At 43.8% G+C, this 19,601-nt stretch overlaps 2 protein-coding genes across 2 annotated transcripts; one reads left to right on the plus strand and one right to left on the minus strand.

Moving 5' to 3' along the window:
- Positions 1–2,136: 2,136 nt before the first annotated feature.
- LOC135398744 (transmembrane 9 superfamily member 4-like) lies at positions 2,137–16,626 on the minus strand. The gene is made up of 18 exons (XM_064630145.1): positions 16,530–16,626; positions 15,120–15,318; positions 13,598–13,778; positions 10,035–10,137; positions 9,900–9,952; positions 9,787–9,828; positions 9,038–9,123; positions 8,835–8,987; positions 5,742–5,812; positions 5,557–5,689; positions 5,414–5,495; positions 4,800–4,875; positions 4,664–4,747; positions 3,028–3,203; positions 2,911–2,974; positions 2,722–2,841; positions 2,576–2,665; positions 2,137–2,523 (listed from the first exon to the last, which is right to left on the minus strand). Exons 1-18 carry the CDS (start codon positions 16,554–16,556, stop codon positions 2,374–2,376), a joined length of 1,890 nt encoding a protein of 629 aa, XP_064486215.1. The 5' UTR covers positions 16,557–16,626; the 3' UTR covers positions 2,137–2,373.
- Positions 16,627–16,738: 112 nt separating this feature from the next.
- LOC135398745 (small ribosomal subunit protein uS10-like) lies at positions 16,739–19,290 on the plus strand. Its single transcript, XM_064630146.1, has 4 exons — positions 16,739–16,868; positions 17,022–17,127; positions 17,843–18,042; positions 19,205–19,290. Exons 1-4 carry the CDS (start codon positions 16,866–16,868, stop codon positions 19,259–19,261), a joined length of 366 nt encoding a protein of 121 aa, XP_064486216.1. The 5' UTR covers positions 16,739–16,865; the 3' UTR covers positions 19,262–19,290.
- The last annotated feature ends 311 nt before the right edge of the window (positions 19,291–19,601 follow it).

Here is a 19,601-nt window from a genome sequence, read left to right on the forward strand (position 1 = left end):
ATGTTAAACAAATAGAATGCAAAGGCACGCACATATTATATGACATTGCAACCGACAGCACGATGGCTTGGTCAGCTATCATTTCAGTTCTCCCAATGCATGGTTCTATTGCTCTTTATTAGAAGATGATGAATGGGGAGTTTCATCGCCAGGGCTACTCCATTGCTTGTGGTGATGCGGGGAATGAAATAATGAGCCCCTTCACAATATGGATCCAAGTCGTATGGTATCCAGAAAGGTGAAGAGAGCGTTGGTGGGCTGGATGTGGACCAAGCAATTTTGTGAGAGAGAGGAGGCGAGAGTACGGTTCGGGAAGGTTTGGGCAATGGAGGAGAATATGACTGCAGTAGGGAGAGTCAACTTGCCTCAAGCGGTAACGCCACTGCGCTGTAAAAGCCACATCTTGACAAGAGGTATGGCGGGGCATGCGAGCGCTGGATCAACTCTGTTCAGCATAGCTGGGGGCAGAATGTCCATTGGCGGGTAGCCAGATGAGTCACGGAGCAGCCAGTCCAAGTATGGACCGACGATCTCCTCTCGGCAACGCAATACGCGTCCGTCTACGAGACGAGAGACTGTCGACCTGTTCATTCCCTTGGGCACCGCAATGGACTGGAACCCATTGAAGAACCAGCTGACACACTTGTGACAATGTCAAAGTGGGATGCGCTATTCCCCCCATTTTCAGGGGTGTCCCTGTACTGATGCTTCACGGGATTCGTCATTTTTTTCTGCTTTTGGCGGTACAAGCGGAAAACCAAATAAAAATAATACAATTGTCCCAGGCTGGGTTTTGTTAATGCCAGATGTCACAGTAAGTAGGCTGCTTTTTGCCCATTGTGAAAATCATATACAGGGTGTCCCAGCTAAGTTGGACCGGGCTCCAAAAAAGACAAAACGCTCTACGCGGGCGAAACCAACTGGAAGCTGATTTCACTCGTATTCCCCATTCACAATAATTATTTAATTTCTCCTAATTAGTGAATTCAATTTGAATAATACATTAACTTCTTAATTATTGCTCTAGAAGCAAAGGTGCAAATTGGAAAGTTGTAGAGCACGGTGAGAAACACCCAACCCAGGTGCTCCCATCAACGTACCTCTTGCGTGGGCTTTTTTTCTCACAAAGAGAGAGCGCTAAATTTTAACACGTGACAACTTTCGCGCGCGGCCTCGGTGTGCCTCGACCACACAGCCCTCAGGAGTAAGCTCGAGGAACCGTGCTCAGCTGACCTGTACAGCACTGGCCTTGGAATTAAGAGCCAGATGCATCGGGCAACCAGGAACAAACTTCTTTCTTCATGATAAGACTCGCCATGCTGTACAACTTTCCAATTTACACTTTTGCTCCCAGAGCAGTAATTTAAAAGTTAATGAATTATTAAAAGTAATTAGGAGCAATGAAAAAAATTACTCGTAAACGGGGAATACGAGTGTAAACAACTGCCAATTGGTTTTGCACGCGTAGAGCACTTGAGCTTTTTTTAAAGCAAGGACAGAGTTAGCTGGGACACCCGGTATAATCCAGGCCTTTGGGAATGACGGCTGCATACGAGATTCCACTCGGGAGGAGGATCAGGAGGTCGTCTCTGCCACTTCGGCCAGTAACAAGTACCAACACGTCCGTCTTCACTGCAAGGGTGGATCCACACCCTCACTTTAAGGGCGTAATGGGGGTGGGGATGTTTCACATCTTTTTTGATTGCCCACGTGCTCCCACCTCCCAGATCCACCACTCGTGTCAATGTCATAACGGCATAACATCCCTGCAATATCGCTAGGATGCTGCTTACATAACCGTCACATACCCAAACGAACAGCACAATGATAACCAGGTTATGCCCATTCCCACCAGTGGTGGATCCAGGGCGAAGGGGGACACTCCTGTAACGTGAGTGGGATGCATGCAAACGCCCATTATTTTGCCCGAGTGGCTCTCCTCCCACTCAGCAGGCTGGAACAGCGTTCAAGTTTTCCAGCTGTATCTAGACTCAGACATTTCAGTTATGAGTTGACAGTACAGATAGGCTTTTCTGGTGCCACCTACAGGGTTGGAGCGAGTGGCACCATTCACACCACTGTTACAAACGTAGTCCATAAAGAAATGTAAACCTATGTGTGGCTCCCACAACAAAATGCCAGGAACATGAATGTCTTTTAATGCGGGTAATGCCCTCATCACGTCACTACTGTCATCGGGAGAGTTCTATTTTGACCGGAAGAAAGAAACGACCAAGAAAAGAAAAAGTTTCTGTACAGAAACATGACAACAAAAAATCACGAAAAAGAGACATATTTACACTATAAACATAACTACATCACCGAGTCACGGTCGGAGTGAGTTTGTTTCTGGGAAAGTGTCCAAGAGGACGTTCAATCAATCTTGACGGCTCCATAGATCTTGCAAAGGAAGAAGTAAGCGGCGTAAAAGCCAATGGTGCCTGTCAGAAGCCAGAACGTGAGCACCATGACAAACGTGTAGCCGACGTAGAGCAGGGTCGGAATGAACTCCGTGATCTCCAGCTGAAACGATTATCTGTGAGATAGCGCAGGAGATACACAAGCAGCGGCTGACCTTTGTAATGAAATAGAAGGCAGCGTAGCCAAGCACGTAAAGTGCCGACCCTCCAGACACTAGTAGAGATCGCCACCACCAGTGGTAATTCTGCGTACGAGAACACTGTTATAGAACATTGTTGTAGTGGTTGTGCATATGCTTACCTCCCCACATAATTGAAAATAGACCATCACAATAGAAATCTGTGAGCATGAGATGATGAGAATGATGAAAACCAGGAAAAGGAATCCAAACAGGTAGTAGAACTGGTTCTCCCACAAGGCCTGAAAAGGTCATAGAGATGACATTTCAAAATGGTGTGCAAACATTTGCAAAGAACAGGTGTTCCTTACAGTGAAAATGAAGAACAGTTCGATAAACATGGCACCAAAAGGCAGGATTCCAGACATGAGCGTGCTGAAAGAAAATACCAGTTAAGGCTGGTATCAAGTTAAGATAGATGAACCCACCAGAGCACAGGGTTCATGTACCACACTTGCTCGGGAACCTGCCGAGGAATTTGGTTGGTGCGCACGGGATGCTCATAAGGGTGCTTACGGTACCCGAAGAAGTACCCTAGAAAAACTAGGGGTACTGAGATCCCAAACCAGAGGCACAGCAATGCTAACATTGTCGTAAATGGAACCTATGAGGAAAGAGGCAATAAAAAATTGTCAAACCTATAAAAATTGTACATTCTTCCAAAAGCCCCCCCAAGGACATTGCGTGGTAGTTTTAACAAACAGGATAGAAACATATTCCATGTGTCGCTGACGTAGAAAGTAGAATCACGTGCTCGCCTCCTGTGGTTTTCCTTTGTTCATCTGGTCTCTCACATGAACTCTCTACAACTGATTGGTAGAACAGCTCCTTCTATATTCAATTTGCTGAGAATACACACAGGGGACTTGATGGTGTCCATCATTATCAGTGGTTGCTGCTCAGGAGATAATCCTCTGGTTCCATTGAATGTCAACTATTTTTGGTCACCCTTGGAAGTAAGAGTGAAACTTGGCATCAAAGTTACAGCATTTAGTGCATGCTTTGTGGTATCCCCATCTAAAACTCACAATGTGTGTTGACACATTCGGAAATAATTGTTTTTTTTGTCTCAATAACAAACTGTTCAACTCAGAAAGCGATGAATTGTTCAGATTTAATTTGCGACAATTACACAAATTTTGTGACATTCTGTTTCTGTACACATCTTTAAGCATAACTAATTGTGTTTTTAAAATATGAACAACAAAACTGATGGCTGAAGCTCCTTTTCTGCCATTTAGATATTACCTAACCAAAAATATGCTCAACATTAGGCAGAGCTCATTGTTTGTGTGTCAAGAATATTTGTTCTTGAAAAGCAGTACAATGATGAGCTCCGGTCAGCACATCATGCAACCATTCACATTGAACTACTTGTAGATATGACCAGCACAAAAAATGTGTCAGTCTTCCAAAACGAATTAGCAGAAATGTGTCCTTACTAAACGTCTCATGGGGATGCCTATCATTAGCAGATGTGCTGTCCTTGCTTTTTATCTTGTAACTCTTCATTCCTTTCATCACTGAGTGCCCTGCCCTTGCCTCCTTGTGGATTTATTCGTGGCTCAAGCTGCATGGACGCGGTGTGGGTACTAGACAACGACCGGATGAAACAAAGTTGAAATACCAAGGTTGAATGCACAAAGTCTGCATCCCGCGTACACACACCAAAGCAAGGCGTGGTCACGTAATCTTACTTTCAACGTGACAGCAATCGCTCCAGCGGTGGAACCCAAAACAAAAGTAGTACAAGTTACGGATATGTTAATGGTATTCATTACAGAAATGCATTACAAACTGAAAGATGGAGGATCTGTAGCAATGTGTTGGTTAGTCCATGTCCATAGTTGGTTTCCTTGTCAGGCTGACAACTTTTCAGCACACCCTCGTAAATGACTATGTGCACACCCGTAATCTATGGCACAAATCTATATACCAAGCAAGAAAATTGAAGAAAACACACTTTTATGGCTGGCCTTTTACACCACTAGACTTAGACGTACTAAATGGCAACAAATAAGCACTCAGATGATCGTGATGTGGCCTTTGATGGGAAATACTCACTGCGCCTGAGGAATGCTTGCCCCAGATGAAGAAATTGAGGAAAAAACCTGTACCAAAGACTATCATCGGATAGAATATAGATGTCTGGAATAAGATATGGACATTAGCTTGTTTTTGGACTTGTCAACAGGCTTACCAAGAAGGCAGCTTTCCTCCACTGCACGCCACGAAGAGTCTTGTACAGGCGACCGGAGAAATAGCCAGCAAACAGACTGGGAGGAACAGAGCACCGTTCAAATTTGGTTATTCACTATTTCTTGTCTCCAATTACAGAACGTGGGTGACGGCAAGATAGCAATTAAAGTGCAACTAAAAGCGGGATGAGACACCAGCCAACAAGTATCGAGTATTGGTATCGAGGCTTGCAAGAAGTCATTGCCCAGCATTTGTCGCTTTCAAACATATTGTGAGAATGAATTAGATGCAGACGCATCGCTATTGTCCACTGGTGCCCTGTAGCCCGCGGCGCGAGATTCGCTCGCTTTTGCTGATCAGCATCCCTAGCGATCTGACCTATCGAATAAAGCTCTCACAGTTTCCGATATTCGATAGTATTCGGTATTCACAGTATTCGATAGGTCAGATCGCTAGGGATGCTGATCAGCAAAAGCGAGCGAATCTCGCGCCGTGGGCTACAGGGCACCAGTGGACAATAGCGATGCGCCTGCATCTAATTCATTCTCACAATATTATCCTGGCAGAGTTTTTCAAACCATAAAAGGGATTCTGCAGAATGGAAAGTGGTTGTACCCCATGAAGACATAAAGAAAAATGGCAGCCGTCATGAGCGCTCCTCGTGATGCTGGTGAGAGCATTCCAAGCATGGCAAAGACTGCAGGAGGAAACGTGAGGTTGAGCAAATCTGAGCTTACATGCCATAATCAGAGACTTACATATTGTAATAAACGTCATAAAGAAGATCTGTATGCCACTTCCAATGACTGCGACAAAAAATTTGGGATACTGCGGAGGCCGGAAGACATCTCCGTGAACCAACTTCCAACCTGTCTCTTCCAGGGTGTCCTCCTGCAAATTTCAGTGTCACTTTGCACCTTGACGATGAGCGTTCCAAACTCACGGCATCATCGTCCCTGTTGTAGCGTGCAATGTCACGACGAAGTGTCCTAATGATGATCATGGTTAGGATCCCTGCAAGTACAACCTGTACAAGTTACTCTGTCTGGAAAAGCTTGTTCAAAATAGAGACAAAGCAGGACATTTGCGGCACAGAAAAAACGCGTCCTAGTTAGAGAATCACGTGTAAAAAGCAAGCATGTTGCTACAGAATACGCACTTATCAAACTAAATGCGGATATTAGCGTCAAACAGAACCGTTTCTACACTAAAAATACATGTTATGCATTGCATATGTTTACCTAAGCAACTGTCAAATTCACCTTGCACTCGTGAGAGTGACTGGTGCTTCACCAGATTCTTTGCATGTTCCTCCTGCCTGCACAAACCTTATTTTTGTTTCACAAACTTTAATTCCACGAGCTTTCTGTTCGGCACAGTGGTACAGGCGATAGGTACTGTCCGACTTTTTTTTAGTATTCTGGAAAGGAGGAGAGTTAAAAAATCGAGCACTATTTTTAAATCTGTAATTCAGAGTGAAATTGGGTGCTATTGATACATTGAGGTGTTGCCGAGGTTATTTTTTTTTGTACAGCAAGTGGCCTGCAGTTAAAGAGACATTCGCTAGAGATAGAATGAATGAGAAAGACTGCACTAGTTTGCTATCGGTTTGACTAATCAGTTGGGTACGGGTCTAGTTGTTCCCTTCGTAAGTGTTCTGCAAGAATGAACTTTGTCAGATGCAAGTAAACAGTTGCATGGTCATGTTCTTTGCCTGCGTCTAAGATACGTCGTATCTTGTCCGACACAGGGAGATGCCCGAGGTAGAGCCCTGCACGGACCGACTTTTCCGGGCCCGACCCAGCCAGAGCACATCCAAAAATGGCCCGGCCCTGCACCTTCATGTTTGTATGTGGCCCGGTGACTCGGCAAGTACAGCCTAGCCTAGTATTTCCAGCCGTGACGTACACGTTGCTAGCGCTCATCAAACATACAAGTGCTGGCAGTTTAACACTGCAGCAGCATGAGACCAAATTAAATCCAGAACGCATGCGGGCAAGCGCGGATGTTGTCGACAAACTCCCTCCCCCTCTTACCAAGCTTTCCGAACGTGGTTGTCAAATATGTGAGGAGCAATATGAAGTGGCCTTGAGAATGTTCTGGAGTGTTGAATCATACGCATAATGCAGTGTCCTTTCCTTGTTTTTGCAAATATATGCGCAGGAATGACGCCAGCATGTGATGATATCAACTAATAGTTCTCCATTGTGTGGAATCAGCTGAGTGACCCGGCCGAGCCTGACTCTCGAAAACATGTTTGTTGGCCCAGCCCGTCGTGCTGGTGTATTTTGTCGGCCCGGTCTCGGCCCGGCAGGGAGCACACAGCCAACAAAGCCAATAATAAGCCAGGGCTGGGTTGGGGGCCCGTGCCCGTGCAGGGCTCTAGCCCGAGGTACCTGACTTGAGAGGTTTTACTGTAGCTGGAAGCTTGACAATAAGCAAATTCCAAGAGATATACAGTTGAACCCACAAACTTCGAACCTGTATATTTTGAATTATTGCCTATATCGAACAATCAAAATATCCCACTGAAAATTACGAGTAAAAGTATAGCGCAGAAATACGGTTTTATCGAACTTCTGTACCTCGGAACACCCGATATATCAAACATCAAGCCCCTGAAAAGGTGGCTTCTCTCGAACATTCGTAACTGGCACTCTCGTGGACGAGGGTGGGAGGAAAGATGGAAAACGCGGGGTGCTAGAGAAGCCGTTGCACATGACAACATGGCACAGTGTTTGTGTGGAAAAAGGCGATCTGTCCGGTGCTTTGCAAAGATCGCTGGGGCTCATGTAAAACCAATCCTCAACTGCTTCGGGAGAGCCAGATTAGTTGCGGCTGTGTGTGTTTTGTAACGGAGGACGATGACAATGTGAGATAATTGGACGCGGCACACTTGATCAAGTGTTCATGTTTCTGGGCATCATTTTGCCAAACGTGAGTGCTGGGGATAGCACAGACAGCCACTGAGCTGATAGAGGTGTAGCACTGGAAGGCTCTGGCCTTACAAACGTAGATCATCTTGATAAGATTCAAACACCTGTGCTGAATTTCACGACCCCCAACAACACACAAGCTAAGGCCACTGATTTGTTTGCTGTTAAATAAAGTGTCTATTGTATTTTAGCTACTTTTGTCATCTGTCATGACTGCAGGGGGATTAGTGTTGTGTGTGGGTGCTTCAGCCGCTGCTAATATATGCACATCTTACACATCAAATTATCGATATATCCCACTACTTTGTAGAGCTGTGCGAATATTCAAAATTTCCAACATGAAACAAATAGTACTGAAGCAAGCTATCACTACTGTCATTCCGAAGGTCGGCTTCACCTTGTTACCTCCAAGAGTTAGGCGAAGCCCACATCACGTTACCGCCACTGTTTTTTTGGTGTGCAGCTCCGTTCTGCATGTCAGCTTCACCTCATACCAGTTGGGCGTTAAGTGAAGCCTGCTTTACACTGTTTACAATATAGTCTACAAATTTTCTCATGGTCAACACTGTACCCTGGGCATTGCAGGTTGCAGTAAACGTACACCCAACTTTCAGATTTATGTTCAGTAACAGATGAAAATATGTGCAGTTTCTAAAAAAAAGTACAGAAAATTCACAATGTAAACACAGAAATGAGGAGATGCATACAAAGCAGGCTGCATGGAATAGGTTGACTAACTCTCAATGCAGTTGGTCCCACTAATGCCATACACAACACAGAAGGACCCTTCCCTCACTATATGCTATACTGTTTAAAACATGTTTGGAGCAGAAATTCATCATCTAATAGAAAGAAATCATATAATGAGCACAACACCACAAAATATTTCACCTTGAGGTATTAAAAAATATTCGAATTGGGCCTCTTCCGAATACTGGAATTCGATTCGCCATCTGAAGAAATTACTCGGATTCAATTCCCGGTGCACGTGACATATTCGTAAACTATTCGCATGAGAAATTTTGCTATTCTCACTGGTCTGCCACCCCCTTCGAGTTCGATATATGCGGGTTCGACTGTATATGCTTTTGTAGGATTACCGGACAAAAAGAAGACGACCACAACAGAGTTGATGATGGAGAACCAATGGATTTGAACATCCGTCATAGCCAAGTAGGTATCCCATCGAGATGCCCAGCGGATGGCACTCGACCTCCATTCCACTTCGTATGTGAAGAACACATCCGTGATGCCTGTAATCCTTTACCATATAAATGTCCCATAAATTTTCACACTAGTTTACCATTTTCGTTGACATCTTGCTTTTTGCCTTGAGGATTCAGAGAACATTCCCCATTCTTTTTTATCTCGAGGGAGTCCTTGTGAATGCTGAAAGAACATTTTATGACGTTATAAAAATGTGTTTCTCCTCCATCACTGATAACCCCGAGCAAGAGCAATGATCGTAGCTGACCCCTAGCACACGCATGTCTGTGATGTGCACACCCAACTCCACTTCAGTTGGGTTGACTCCAGGAGATGTCAATCCAACAACGTAGAGCAGACGATCTTCTGTTTAAATCATGCAACGTGATCGGGCCTCAAATGCACTGATGGCATTTTTGTAAATTTAACTGCACAATGATAGGACAGCAATAATATTGTTTCTTTGGCAATGGAGTCTTTCTGTTAGGCATAAATTACTACAATAAATTAAGCACGGTATCGAGCAATGCTAAATGTTGCTTCCATTAAAGGGAATAATGGGCTGTTGAAAATCCTCATTTATTCAATTTACAAAAACACCCTAAAAAAATGCATCAAACTGCTCAGGATGGGTCTCGTTTGCCATGAGCCCAACTCCGCTTGGAGCTGTCTGTCTCATTTGATTCCACAAAACTGGAATGCACCCATGCTGTGATTCTTTCATCTTTATGTGCGTGCTCAAAATTAGCTATGTTTGTTGTTCTTATGTATCAGTGTACAATATCTATTGTACCTTCCAAACCTTAATAGAAACTTATGTAGGAACAAAGGCAGAAAAGCACTGACCTCTTTGTTTGGACTTGAAATCCAACGACTCTGAAAGCTTGGCTGCAATATATAAGTTTGATTTGTTAATATATAAGTTTGTACGCACAATGATGCACACAGAGAATACTCACTCATTTTCAGTGTGGTAGAAAAGAAGAATCTTCAAGTGGTTGTTGATGTAGGGCTACAGCGAGGGTATACAAAATGTGCTTTTCACTCCAGGGAAACCCTTACTAAATGCTAACATGATCCAAGAAAGTGGATACCTTGTCACCCTCCATGAAGCCAAGACGATATCCGTGCTCAAACTGTGGCTTCGAGTTGTCAAATGTTTCTAGTCTCGTGGCACAGGGCATATTGTCCACCAGCCTATAATGAGTAGAAAAAATAAAAAATATAACCAAATAATTTATAAAAATTCCAGTGGCAGCATTCTGTGTCATCCACAAATCTCACCTGAATTCCTGTAACTCAGGGATTCCCCAATAATAGCTTATATAAATTTATCAACCTCCCCTCCACAGAATTCCCGACCCCCAAGAGGGAAACCTCCAGCGTGCCGTAACCAGGGGTCGTAGAATATCTATGCTGCCACATGTCGCCTAGCAGTTTACCTCATTATTATCATGACATGACATGACATACATCGTGCTTTGTCAGAAAAGATGTCACAACAGCCACTCGAAAATTTAGACCCACTTGAGGTAATTTCAGGAGGTGGTACTTGGAGTTTAAAGGGGCACTAAAGTGCAAAAATCATCTCCTCGCAGTTACGTCAACAGCAATAGAAAAGGTACGAGATTCACCAACTCTGTCTTTCATGATTTGCCGTATGTTCCGGTATAACACGCGCGTTAGAGATATATACTTTTTTCGTGTTAACGTTTTTTGAAAAAAAAAAAAGTTAACAACAAAAGGCTGCGTGCATTATCTATGAGTGCGTGCTACACAGCGATACGTTTTCACAGAGGACCGCCAGTGACCTTGTATAACATGCAGGGTGATGACACCAGCGTTCCCGAAGACATGGAACTGAACTTTAAGGGACCATGAAATGATTTTTGCGAATTCCAAGCACTCTGCCATAAACGGTTCTCACGATCCCTCACTATCGTACTCATATCGACTTTTAACTGTATTTAGTTACCGAACAAAAATAGTGGGGTGTGACCACCGGATAAACCCCTTCAAAGCGTGCTTACGTCATCAACGTCCAGTCCTCTCAGCCAATTGCGGACAACCGGGAGCACACACCCCGCGGGACCACATGGGTGCATGGTTTCGGTTTGGACAACAACGTCACATATCTTGCCGTCAAAATCAGTAGAAATATGGCGAAACACAAATTGTCAGCGATGGAGGAAGAGATTATGCGACGCACACAGAGTCTAGGAATGGTTCCATATGCAGCAGCCCCCAAAAGGCCACGGACAGTGACATATTCTGATGAAGCAGCAGCTCAGAGAGGAAAACATGCTCCGGTAACCATGCTGACAATCAACGGCTACATTACACTTCTGGTAGGATTCTGTGTCAACGATTAGATACGATCTTAGCTCCGGGTCAAATTAAAACATATTTCGTGGCAAAGTTTGCAATTTGCTCGCAAAAAGGCATCCGTGAATCGGCAACATCTCCTGCGTATGATGTCATGGCCAGTTCACCTCGCAAGCAGGTCATAGGAGTCGCCGTTCACGGCCGTGGTTCATATAGAATATTTGTGCTGTTTCAACCATTTTCAACTTGATATTTCACAGGGTGAATGCTTTAGTATAGATAAACAAATTGAAAATGATTGTAGGCTTGTCAAATATCCTTTCATGGTCCCTTTAATTCTTGACCATTCTGTTTCACTGCTTTTACCCTATAAGGCTGCGCACCGACAAATGGCTGCTCCTTAGAATGAAAGCAATTAGGGGTACCTTGAATGTCCTGACGTAGATCACGAACAATAGGGTGCCTGGTACATAGAGCTGTGGTCTGCTGTGCTTTGTATTGTGGCCAGTCGGGCTGACCGCTACTGGTGACAATGCCACCAATGAGGCAAACTTACATTGCAGGCTTCATGTTGTCAGTTGCAGTCAGAGCTGTCGAAATCGGGAATAACATTTTTCTCGATGATGAGATTTTGACGGATTCATATAATTAAAGTTCATAATGTGCGCATGATGTGTTTTCTGTTTTGATTGTTGTTTGTAAGTGTCTAACACTTATGCTACGTGACGTATAGCCAGTATGTAAGGTGTGCAGTATACACTGTAGCATTATCATCCTCAAAGGTAAAAGTCACAAGATGTGCGTTATACACAGATGCGTGTTATACACCGAAAATTACGGTATGCACAAAGGAAACCGCAATTTACGCTCTCTCCCTGCTCTCCTTCTTGAGAGGTGTATCCCCTCCGCAAAGGATTTGCAACCCAATCAACGCATTTTTAGACACCAATGGGTGGCCCCTCCTGAGATAGACAGAAGAGGGAAATGGATTAAACCTTTTGTATTGCCGCCAAGGTAACAGCATCCTTCTTTCTGATAGGAGAAATTTTACACTTTAGTAATCCAACTGACTGCAGAAAAACTACAGAGTGCAAATTAGTAGAGCACGGATTTTCATGCAAATGCACCTTTTTTTTTTTCTCGACATGGTTCCGTATTTGGACGATGAAAAAAATACTCTCGGGTGTAGTTTGGGACCGATTAGAAGTGTTCTATGGTGTATATGCATGTTTCGCACGTGATGGCATTAAAATGCGCGTATAATGCTTATTTTGCCATGTTTTGAAATGGCCAGCTGCGAGAGCTTTCCTTTTCCTTTTCTTTTTATTTTAGGTTTTTCTGGCTTTGGGAATTGAGAATTTCAGTCAGCCCCCACCCTGGCTCCTCCACAAATGGATCATTTCTTACAGTGGCACTCAAGGCTTACACCTCCGCATGGTGTCAGAGTGCGTTCCTTGTGCACGTATAGCTGGTGGGCCGCCACTTTCTTTACTGTCATGAAGAGAAGCAGTGTTTGCATTTCAATCTGCAATGTGGTGCAGTGCTAAAAGCAATATGCATGATTGATGTCTGTGGCGTAAGCCTCCTGAACAAAGGCGGCTTTATTTCACCATGTGATCCGTAATACTAGGCACTGCCCAAAACGGATCTTTCCAATCCACCAACCACATTCGTTTGTTTCTTTTTAAAATTGATACCTGCGGACGCAGAGTACGCCGGAAGCCTGATTGGATGGCGAATGTTTTCTTGTTTGTTTGTTTACATTGGTCTGGAAAGAAAGAGTTCAGGCAGGAACTCTTACATTACAAGTTTAAAAGTAGCATGGTTTTGCTTCTTATTGTTTCTTTATTTTATGGAAACAATTCAGACTCGAGAATTTATGTATTTCCTCTTGTCGATGAACGGCACGTTAAATAAATTTACGTTTAAGAAGCATATGGGTATGTTTTCTCCTAAAAGTAAACTATTATTATGTTTGTATTTCATTAAACAAATATACCATATTCTGCTTCAATATACTTTTCAGTACAAGTGTTAATCCCCTGGCATTCTTATTAAAGGATTGGAAAGATTCGCAGAACCTTCCTTGGATTCGTCCCATCTCTACCTACGTTTAATGTTTAAATTTCATGAAATGATTATTAGATGCATTGCCTTAGTACCAACTATGAAAAACATTTCATATATATTCCCAGTTTTTACACGCATATTTCAGGAGCTTTTAGTGCTCTACTAATTAGTGACATTTTCGTGCCTCTCCTTGGGTTGAAAGCATGCTTTCCAATCTGCTTCTGCTCAAACACAAATGATTCCTCCTAAAGAAATGACTCACAGATGGACGGAATATTGGTGCTGTATCCTCTGTGCCACCAGCTTTGAATCTTCAATTTGCCAAGAGATGGGGACTGGCTTGCTGTCTTTGGAGTAATGGCAGAGAAGTCGGCAACCTTGATTGGTGGCCATCTTTACTTCGTACGGTGTGTTCACTATCCGGTCACCACGCAAGACCTCTCCTGAAATCCATCATTTATGACACTTTCCAGGTGACTCCGTCTTAACTCTGAGCTGTTGACGATGCAATATTCTTTTAAAAAATGAAACACCTGCCAGGTTCTTCTCATCGGATGTCAATTCGGCACTTAATGCTGTTGCGGCCAGGGTGTCGAACCGAAACGTTTTTCGTTCCGGTTCTATCATAAACGGTCCGGTACCGGTTCTGCTCCGGAGCAAAAAAATAACGGTTCATACCGGTTTTAACCGGTTCCGCTTCTGGTGGGCATATTCATTCCCAGAAAAAAAAAAATAAATGTTGCAAAATGTAAACCCGTTTATTCCGCATACATGGTATTTAATATTAATAGGCAGCTGAAAAATTGACATGCTCTTGGTTCCTGTAGGTGACTGTCTGTTCAAATGGGCTTTCTTCTTCCTTGAAGCGCATGATACAGACGGTTTTGCTTGTCGTGACGTCCCATCCGAATGCCTGTTGCTGCTTCCTCGCCAGTAAGCACCACCGTACGAGTACGACGCGAATGGAGAAACACCTTCACTCACAAACGCGCTCAATGGCTTCGTTTTCTTTTCTTCGTGTCCTAACCACAAAAGAGGTGCCACTTCGCACGCGCTTGCCTCGCGAATACGTACATGTATTCAACTTCGCTGCTCTTAAACAAGGGACACGTTGCGCGACTTTACCGATAGAGAAGCCGTTTCGCAGCCCCCTTGGGTCGCTGTTTAGTTGAGGAGAGTTTGGGCAGATGAAATTAAAACGAACGCTACGGCACTTTGGTAGAGAGTCACAACCGGTCACATGTACCTCTAAGTCTATGTGCGCGAACGATAAAACGTTACAGCCTAAGAGCCTAAGGGTCGTAGTATACCGGCATACATTGCACAGTAACCGTAACCCTCGTAAAGTATCCGTGACATGACTTCAGAACACACGACGACAGTTTCATTCGCCTACTCGTAGTACAAACCGGCCAAGTTTTTGCTTGGACCGAAAACCGTTAAATAAATTTTTCGGTTTCACTCCTGAGCGAAAAAAACGTATACGGTTTCGATTCGGTTCCGGTTCGCACCTAAATAGCGTTTTTTTTTTCCAGTTTTCGGTTCCGGCTTTCGATTCGCTCCGACACCTTGGTTGCGGCAATTCGGCATGACATGAAATTGGTATAAATTTTGCATCACAATTTTTTGCCCGCTATTCTTTCCAAGGTACAGAATTTTCGGTGTTCGTGGTGCGCCACTTTTACAAGAACTGCAAATTTCGTTGTATTACACTCTTGGTGTTGCCTCAAATATTTCTGCCTTGGGCAAAAAGGGTACATTATTCGATCAAAAGAGGGACTCACCCAAATTTTCTGACTTGTAGTTGAGAGTACCATTCTTTGGTTTACAAAACTTGAGGGAGTAATAAGAGTAGGGAAGCTGTGTGAGGGAAGAAGTCATCTTGACGGCCTTCACTTCGATGGGCTGGCCACGGTAGAACTCCACAGGAGCTACACCCGGAACATAAAACGCCCCCACATTGGTCGCCAATGCCAGCCATATCTAAAAACACAATGAGTTTTAGTATTGTGGTCGGAACAAAACACTTTCTCTTCTCACGATAATGCATTGTATATTACATCCATTGTGGATTGCTGCGTTGAGCATATTCCCAATTTTGCACTGAATCACTTCCAAGAAGTGTTCTCCCATAGTTTGTTTAGTAAGAGCAAATAGTGATCCCTCGGATTGCACCAACTGCACGCACCTATGCTCCTATAGAACGCACCAGTTGGTATAGCGTCTTCCAAGTTTGCAGATTCAAACCGAGGCAACTTGGTGACAGGGTTGCTTAGACATTTCCGCGAAGGACCTTAAATACAGTACGTGGTGAGATTTCAGTGAACTTTGTAGAAATCTCAGGCGGGCAAAGTAATCCACAGATCGTGGTCAGTGACTATAGTAGTTGTCTCGTGACGCCACCAATTACTGAATTACCCCGCTGGAGCTCCATAGGTTTTATGTCTCTGTTGGTATACTTAAAGTGGGACAACCATGCCGCTGACCCCTAAACATTTACTCCTATTTTTATTATATTTACTACATTTTTTCATTTTTTTACATTTCCTACATTTACACCATTTATTCCTAAACGGAATACTCCACAAAACAGATTATTCCCGCATTTACGGAAGAGACATCTGATAATCATTGTTCTGTGTGGAATATTCGCATACAACGATCACAGAGCCGCAAGTTGGTAAAAAAAAAATATATATATATATCGCTGGTGGGAATATCAGCCTGTAATACGAGTATACACATTCTTCCTTAACTCAGCTTCTCTTTTGAGAATACATCACTAAACATAAAACTGGAGCACCACCACCACAGTTTATCCCAGAACAATACATGGACACTCTGCTGCTTCATTAATGCCTCTTGTGTGTCATTCAACACAAAGAGACTCACTTTTTTTTTCCTTTTGGGGAAGTCCCGTTACAAATCGGTCTAGCAAGATCAGAAACGTCGAGAGGGCACACACAGCGTTTGTTCTAAGCATCAAGCACCAATAAAGGGAGCGTAACGTGTTTGACGTCGATGAAACGGTATCCCATCGATGGCACGAACAACGTCATCACTGGCGTCCCCCACTGTACAGCAAGTCATTCTGTGTCGTACTAAACCCTGTCACCGTCGTATTCGAGCGACAAAACTATGCGAAACGTAATAGTTAGAAAAGACGTCGTCCAAAATTATAATGAAAGACTTACCAGCTTCAAACGCGTACACGCCGCCATGTTTAAAACAAAGGAAATGACGTTGAGGATTAGACGTTTTCAAACATTTAAAATAAAAGCTAGCTCAATTTTACGTATTTAAAAAAACATTACAAAAACCACGCGTCTCTCATCCTCGAAATATCTACACCGCATGTAAGTTGTTATATAGTTATATATCTGTGCCCTAATCTGTGCACGACATCAGCGCCCCTTTTCAACCACGTTGCCGTTTGGTTGAGCGTGTTATTTTCTGGCTCACCGCTGTTCAAGTATTTTTACTGGTTACTTGATTAAGTCGGCCAGAAAGAAACTCTTGTTTGATCTGCAATGGTTCGTATTGCATGTCTACATTGTTGGAATTGTTTGACATACTTTGTGACTAATTTTAGAAAGTTGCTCTTACGTTAGGCCTATGAAAGCGTGCCAAACACATGTCCCGGAGAAAAGCCTTGTCTCATCTAATATCTTCATGTGTGTTAACAGGCAGCCTACAAAGATTCTGGCAAGCCAGTTGATGCTGGCGAGTCGTGGTCTGTGCATCGCATTCGCATCACACTGACCAGCAGGAATGTAGCCAGTCTGGAGAAGGGTATGTAGAACATGCATGCATGCATTCGTTTCTATCTGCCAACGCTTATTGGAAACGAGTCCTAGAATACTGTACTGCGTCACTGAGATTACGTGCACACATTTTTTCACGTAAAAGTGGTGCGACCCGATGGGAACTCAAATTGGAATTTTCTTGACCGCAGAGAAGTATGTGTGAACTCATACACCCGTCAGTTGCGAAGAAAAACTACAAAATACTGCAAAGACTGCAAATCAATATCGAGCTGCATACTTTTTCGCCGCTGCAACACCCTAGCGGCAGGCGGAAGTGGGAGAGTTGACTGCTTCGGAGGGGTGGGTGAGTGCGCTGTTAGCGGCACACTGCGGTAGTTTAGGTATTGCTTCTCTTTAATACGTGTGCCTGCAAAGTGGGTTGGATTTCACTGCAGTGTTCTCCAACACCAGATGGGAAACAAACCACATCGACAGAACGGCTTTGTGAAGTGGGAGCAACTCAAAAACAAAAATTGACCACGTCTGGACAAAGTGTATTTTTTGTGTGTGTGCACGTGTTGGACAGCACTACAGTGAAATCCAACACACTTGATGGGCACGTCATTATAACTACCAGCACACTCTGAAGCAGTGAATTTGCCCACCTACAGTGGCAGTGAACCCGCTAGGGAGTCCCACCGGAGAAAAAGGTTTTGTCGGGACTTGTGCATGGGGGAATTATTGAGGTTAAAAATGTGCAGTGTGTGCCGACCTGATCAAGGGCGCAAAGGAGAAGGAGCTTCGCGTGAAGGGTCCCGTGCGAATGCCTACCAAGACTCTTCGCATCACCACTCGTAAGACCCCCTGTGGTGAGGGTTCCAAGACTTGGGACAGGTACCAGATGCGCATTTACAAGCGTGTTATTGACCTTCACTCACCATCGGAGATCGTCAAGCAAATTGTATCCTTTCTTGTGGAGGAGTAAGAAAGACAAGAGGTGAAACACTGAATGGAAGCAAATGCGCAGAGCGACAACGTTTTTGCGCTTTTCTAGCTTTACGGCAGCTACCAGTTAAGTAACAAATGGAATTTACTCGCGTAATTTGTGCACCCCCACTTTTTCACTAAAAAAGTTTTGAAAATAAAACTTTGCGCACTCCTACTTTCGTGCACGACAGAGGTCGTTCCCTCGTGACGCGAGAGTGTCATGGGAGGGAGATCCTCACCACGAATTCCTTACATCAAGTTGCATAATGCAAACAATGACTCTCCCTTGGAGGAGGAGGTAAGATCAAAGGGATTACATCTGTTTTGACCTTTTACCCCCTCGCAACAATAAACCGCGAAACTGTGCGACATCCCACTGGCTTAGGAAAGAACTACCAGAACACGTGGAGGGAACATATCAGAAAAACTTCTGGAAACATGTGCGTCAGCATTCCGCAAGCTGGCTTCACCTAACGCGTGCATGCTTTAGGAGAAGCTAGCTTTAGAAAAAGCGTGGAAATCACGTGCTGAGCCTTTTTGAATCACCTCGCGAATTTCGTCAGCATTGCCCAAAAACGAGAAAATCGTTACGACCGACTTCTTTCACTGACAGTTATGGAAAATGAACAGTCGCTGTTTATTTTGTTGCCTAAATTATTTTGGTGTAATTCTTTTGATACAAATTTCCGACGATACGAATGTTTTCCGCTACCCTATGAGATTTGTATCACCTAGATTGTGTCGTATTATTCACCTAAAGGACAATTTTTTAACAAACGTAACATCTTTTCACAGATTTTGCAAATTTTTCGAGTCTTCTCGTTAATGCCTCGCGTAATTTGCGCACCCCAACCTTCGCGTCATTTTTCGCTAACAAAAGTGCGCAAATTATGCGAGTAAATACGGTATTTACAACGCATGTCCGGGTGTAAGCTCCATGGTGCGCTTTGTTTTTTTCCGCAATCAACGAGAAACAAGAACGCTGTACTGGCTTAGATGGGTGGGCATGCCAATCAATAACTGAGAATGGCAATGGGGAAATTGATGGAGCAGCCAAGCGGCGTCACGTGAAAAATCCCGCTGAGCCCTGTCTTTCCTACCCAATCAAATTGTGAGAGTCCTTGACTGTTATTCAGACTTCCATCAGCATCGAGCCCGGAGTCGAGGTGGAGGTGACCATTGCAGACACTTAAAGGCTAATAAATGCCAATAATGTGGTTCATCATGTTTCACCTGTGAGTTGTTTTGGCTGCGTATACGTAGGGTTCCAGGTTTTCGGAGTAAAAAGCTACAGCTGGGTAATTTCAGGCAGGGTGGTCTGGTCAACCTCTGAGATTTTTTTTGTTCCAATATATATTGAAGCCTAGTGCTTAGGAAGTAAAGTACTTTGGTGGAAGAAATTGCTCAAGAAATCTTAGTTTTTTTAAAAATGTTCAAAAGTGACCACTGCGCTTGCTCGCAAATTTCAGGCCTCATATTTTCGTAGCCATTAAGCCATGCAGTTAATTTTTTCCGCGGTTGTTGCCCATCTGC

The sequence above is a fragment of the Ornithodoros turicata genome, chromosome 6, assembly GCF_037126465.1.
Source record: "Ornithodoros turicata isolate Travis chromosome 6, ASM3712646v1, whole genome shotgun sequence".
Lineage (NCBI taxonomy): Eukaryota > Metazoa > Arthropoda > Arachnida > Ixodida > Argasidae > Ornithodoros > Ornithodoros turicata.

What these genes read in the sequence shown, in the direction of transcription:
- LOC135398744 (XM_064630145.1), bottom strand. Translation starts at nt 16,556, where the DNA reads ATGGCGGCGTGTACGCGTTTGAAGCTG. An exon ending in GGAGGAAAGCTGCCTTCTTG is followed by an intron (nt 4,748 to 4,799) that starts GTAAGCCTGTTG and finishes ATCTTATTCCAG; the next exon opens with ACATCTATATTCTATCCGAT. An exon ending in TACATGAACCCTGTGCTCTG is followed by an intron (nt 2,975 to 3,027) that starts GTGGGTTCATCT and finishes ATTTTCTTTCAG; the next exon opens with CACGCTCATGTCTGGAATCC.
- LOC135398745 (XM_064630146.1), top strand. An exon ending in TGTAGCCAGTCTGGAGAAGG is followed by an intron (nt 17,128 to 17,842) that starts GTATGTAGAACA and finishes AAAAATGTGCAG; the next exon opens with TGTGTGCCGACCTGATCAAG. An exon ending in CGGAGATCGTCAAGCAAATT is followed by an intron (nt 18,043 to 19,204) that starts GTATCCTTTCTT and finishes ACTGTTATTCAG; the next exon opens with ACTTCCATCAGCATCGAGCC.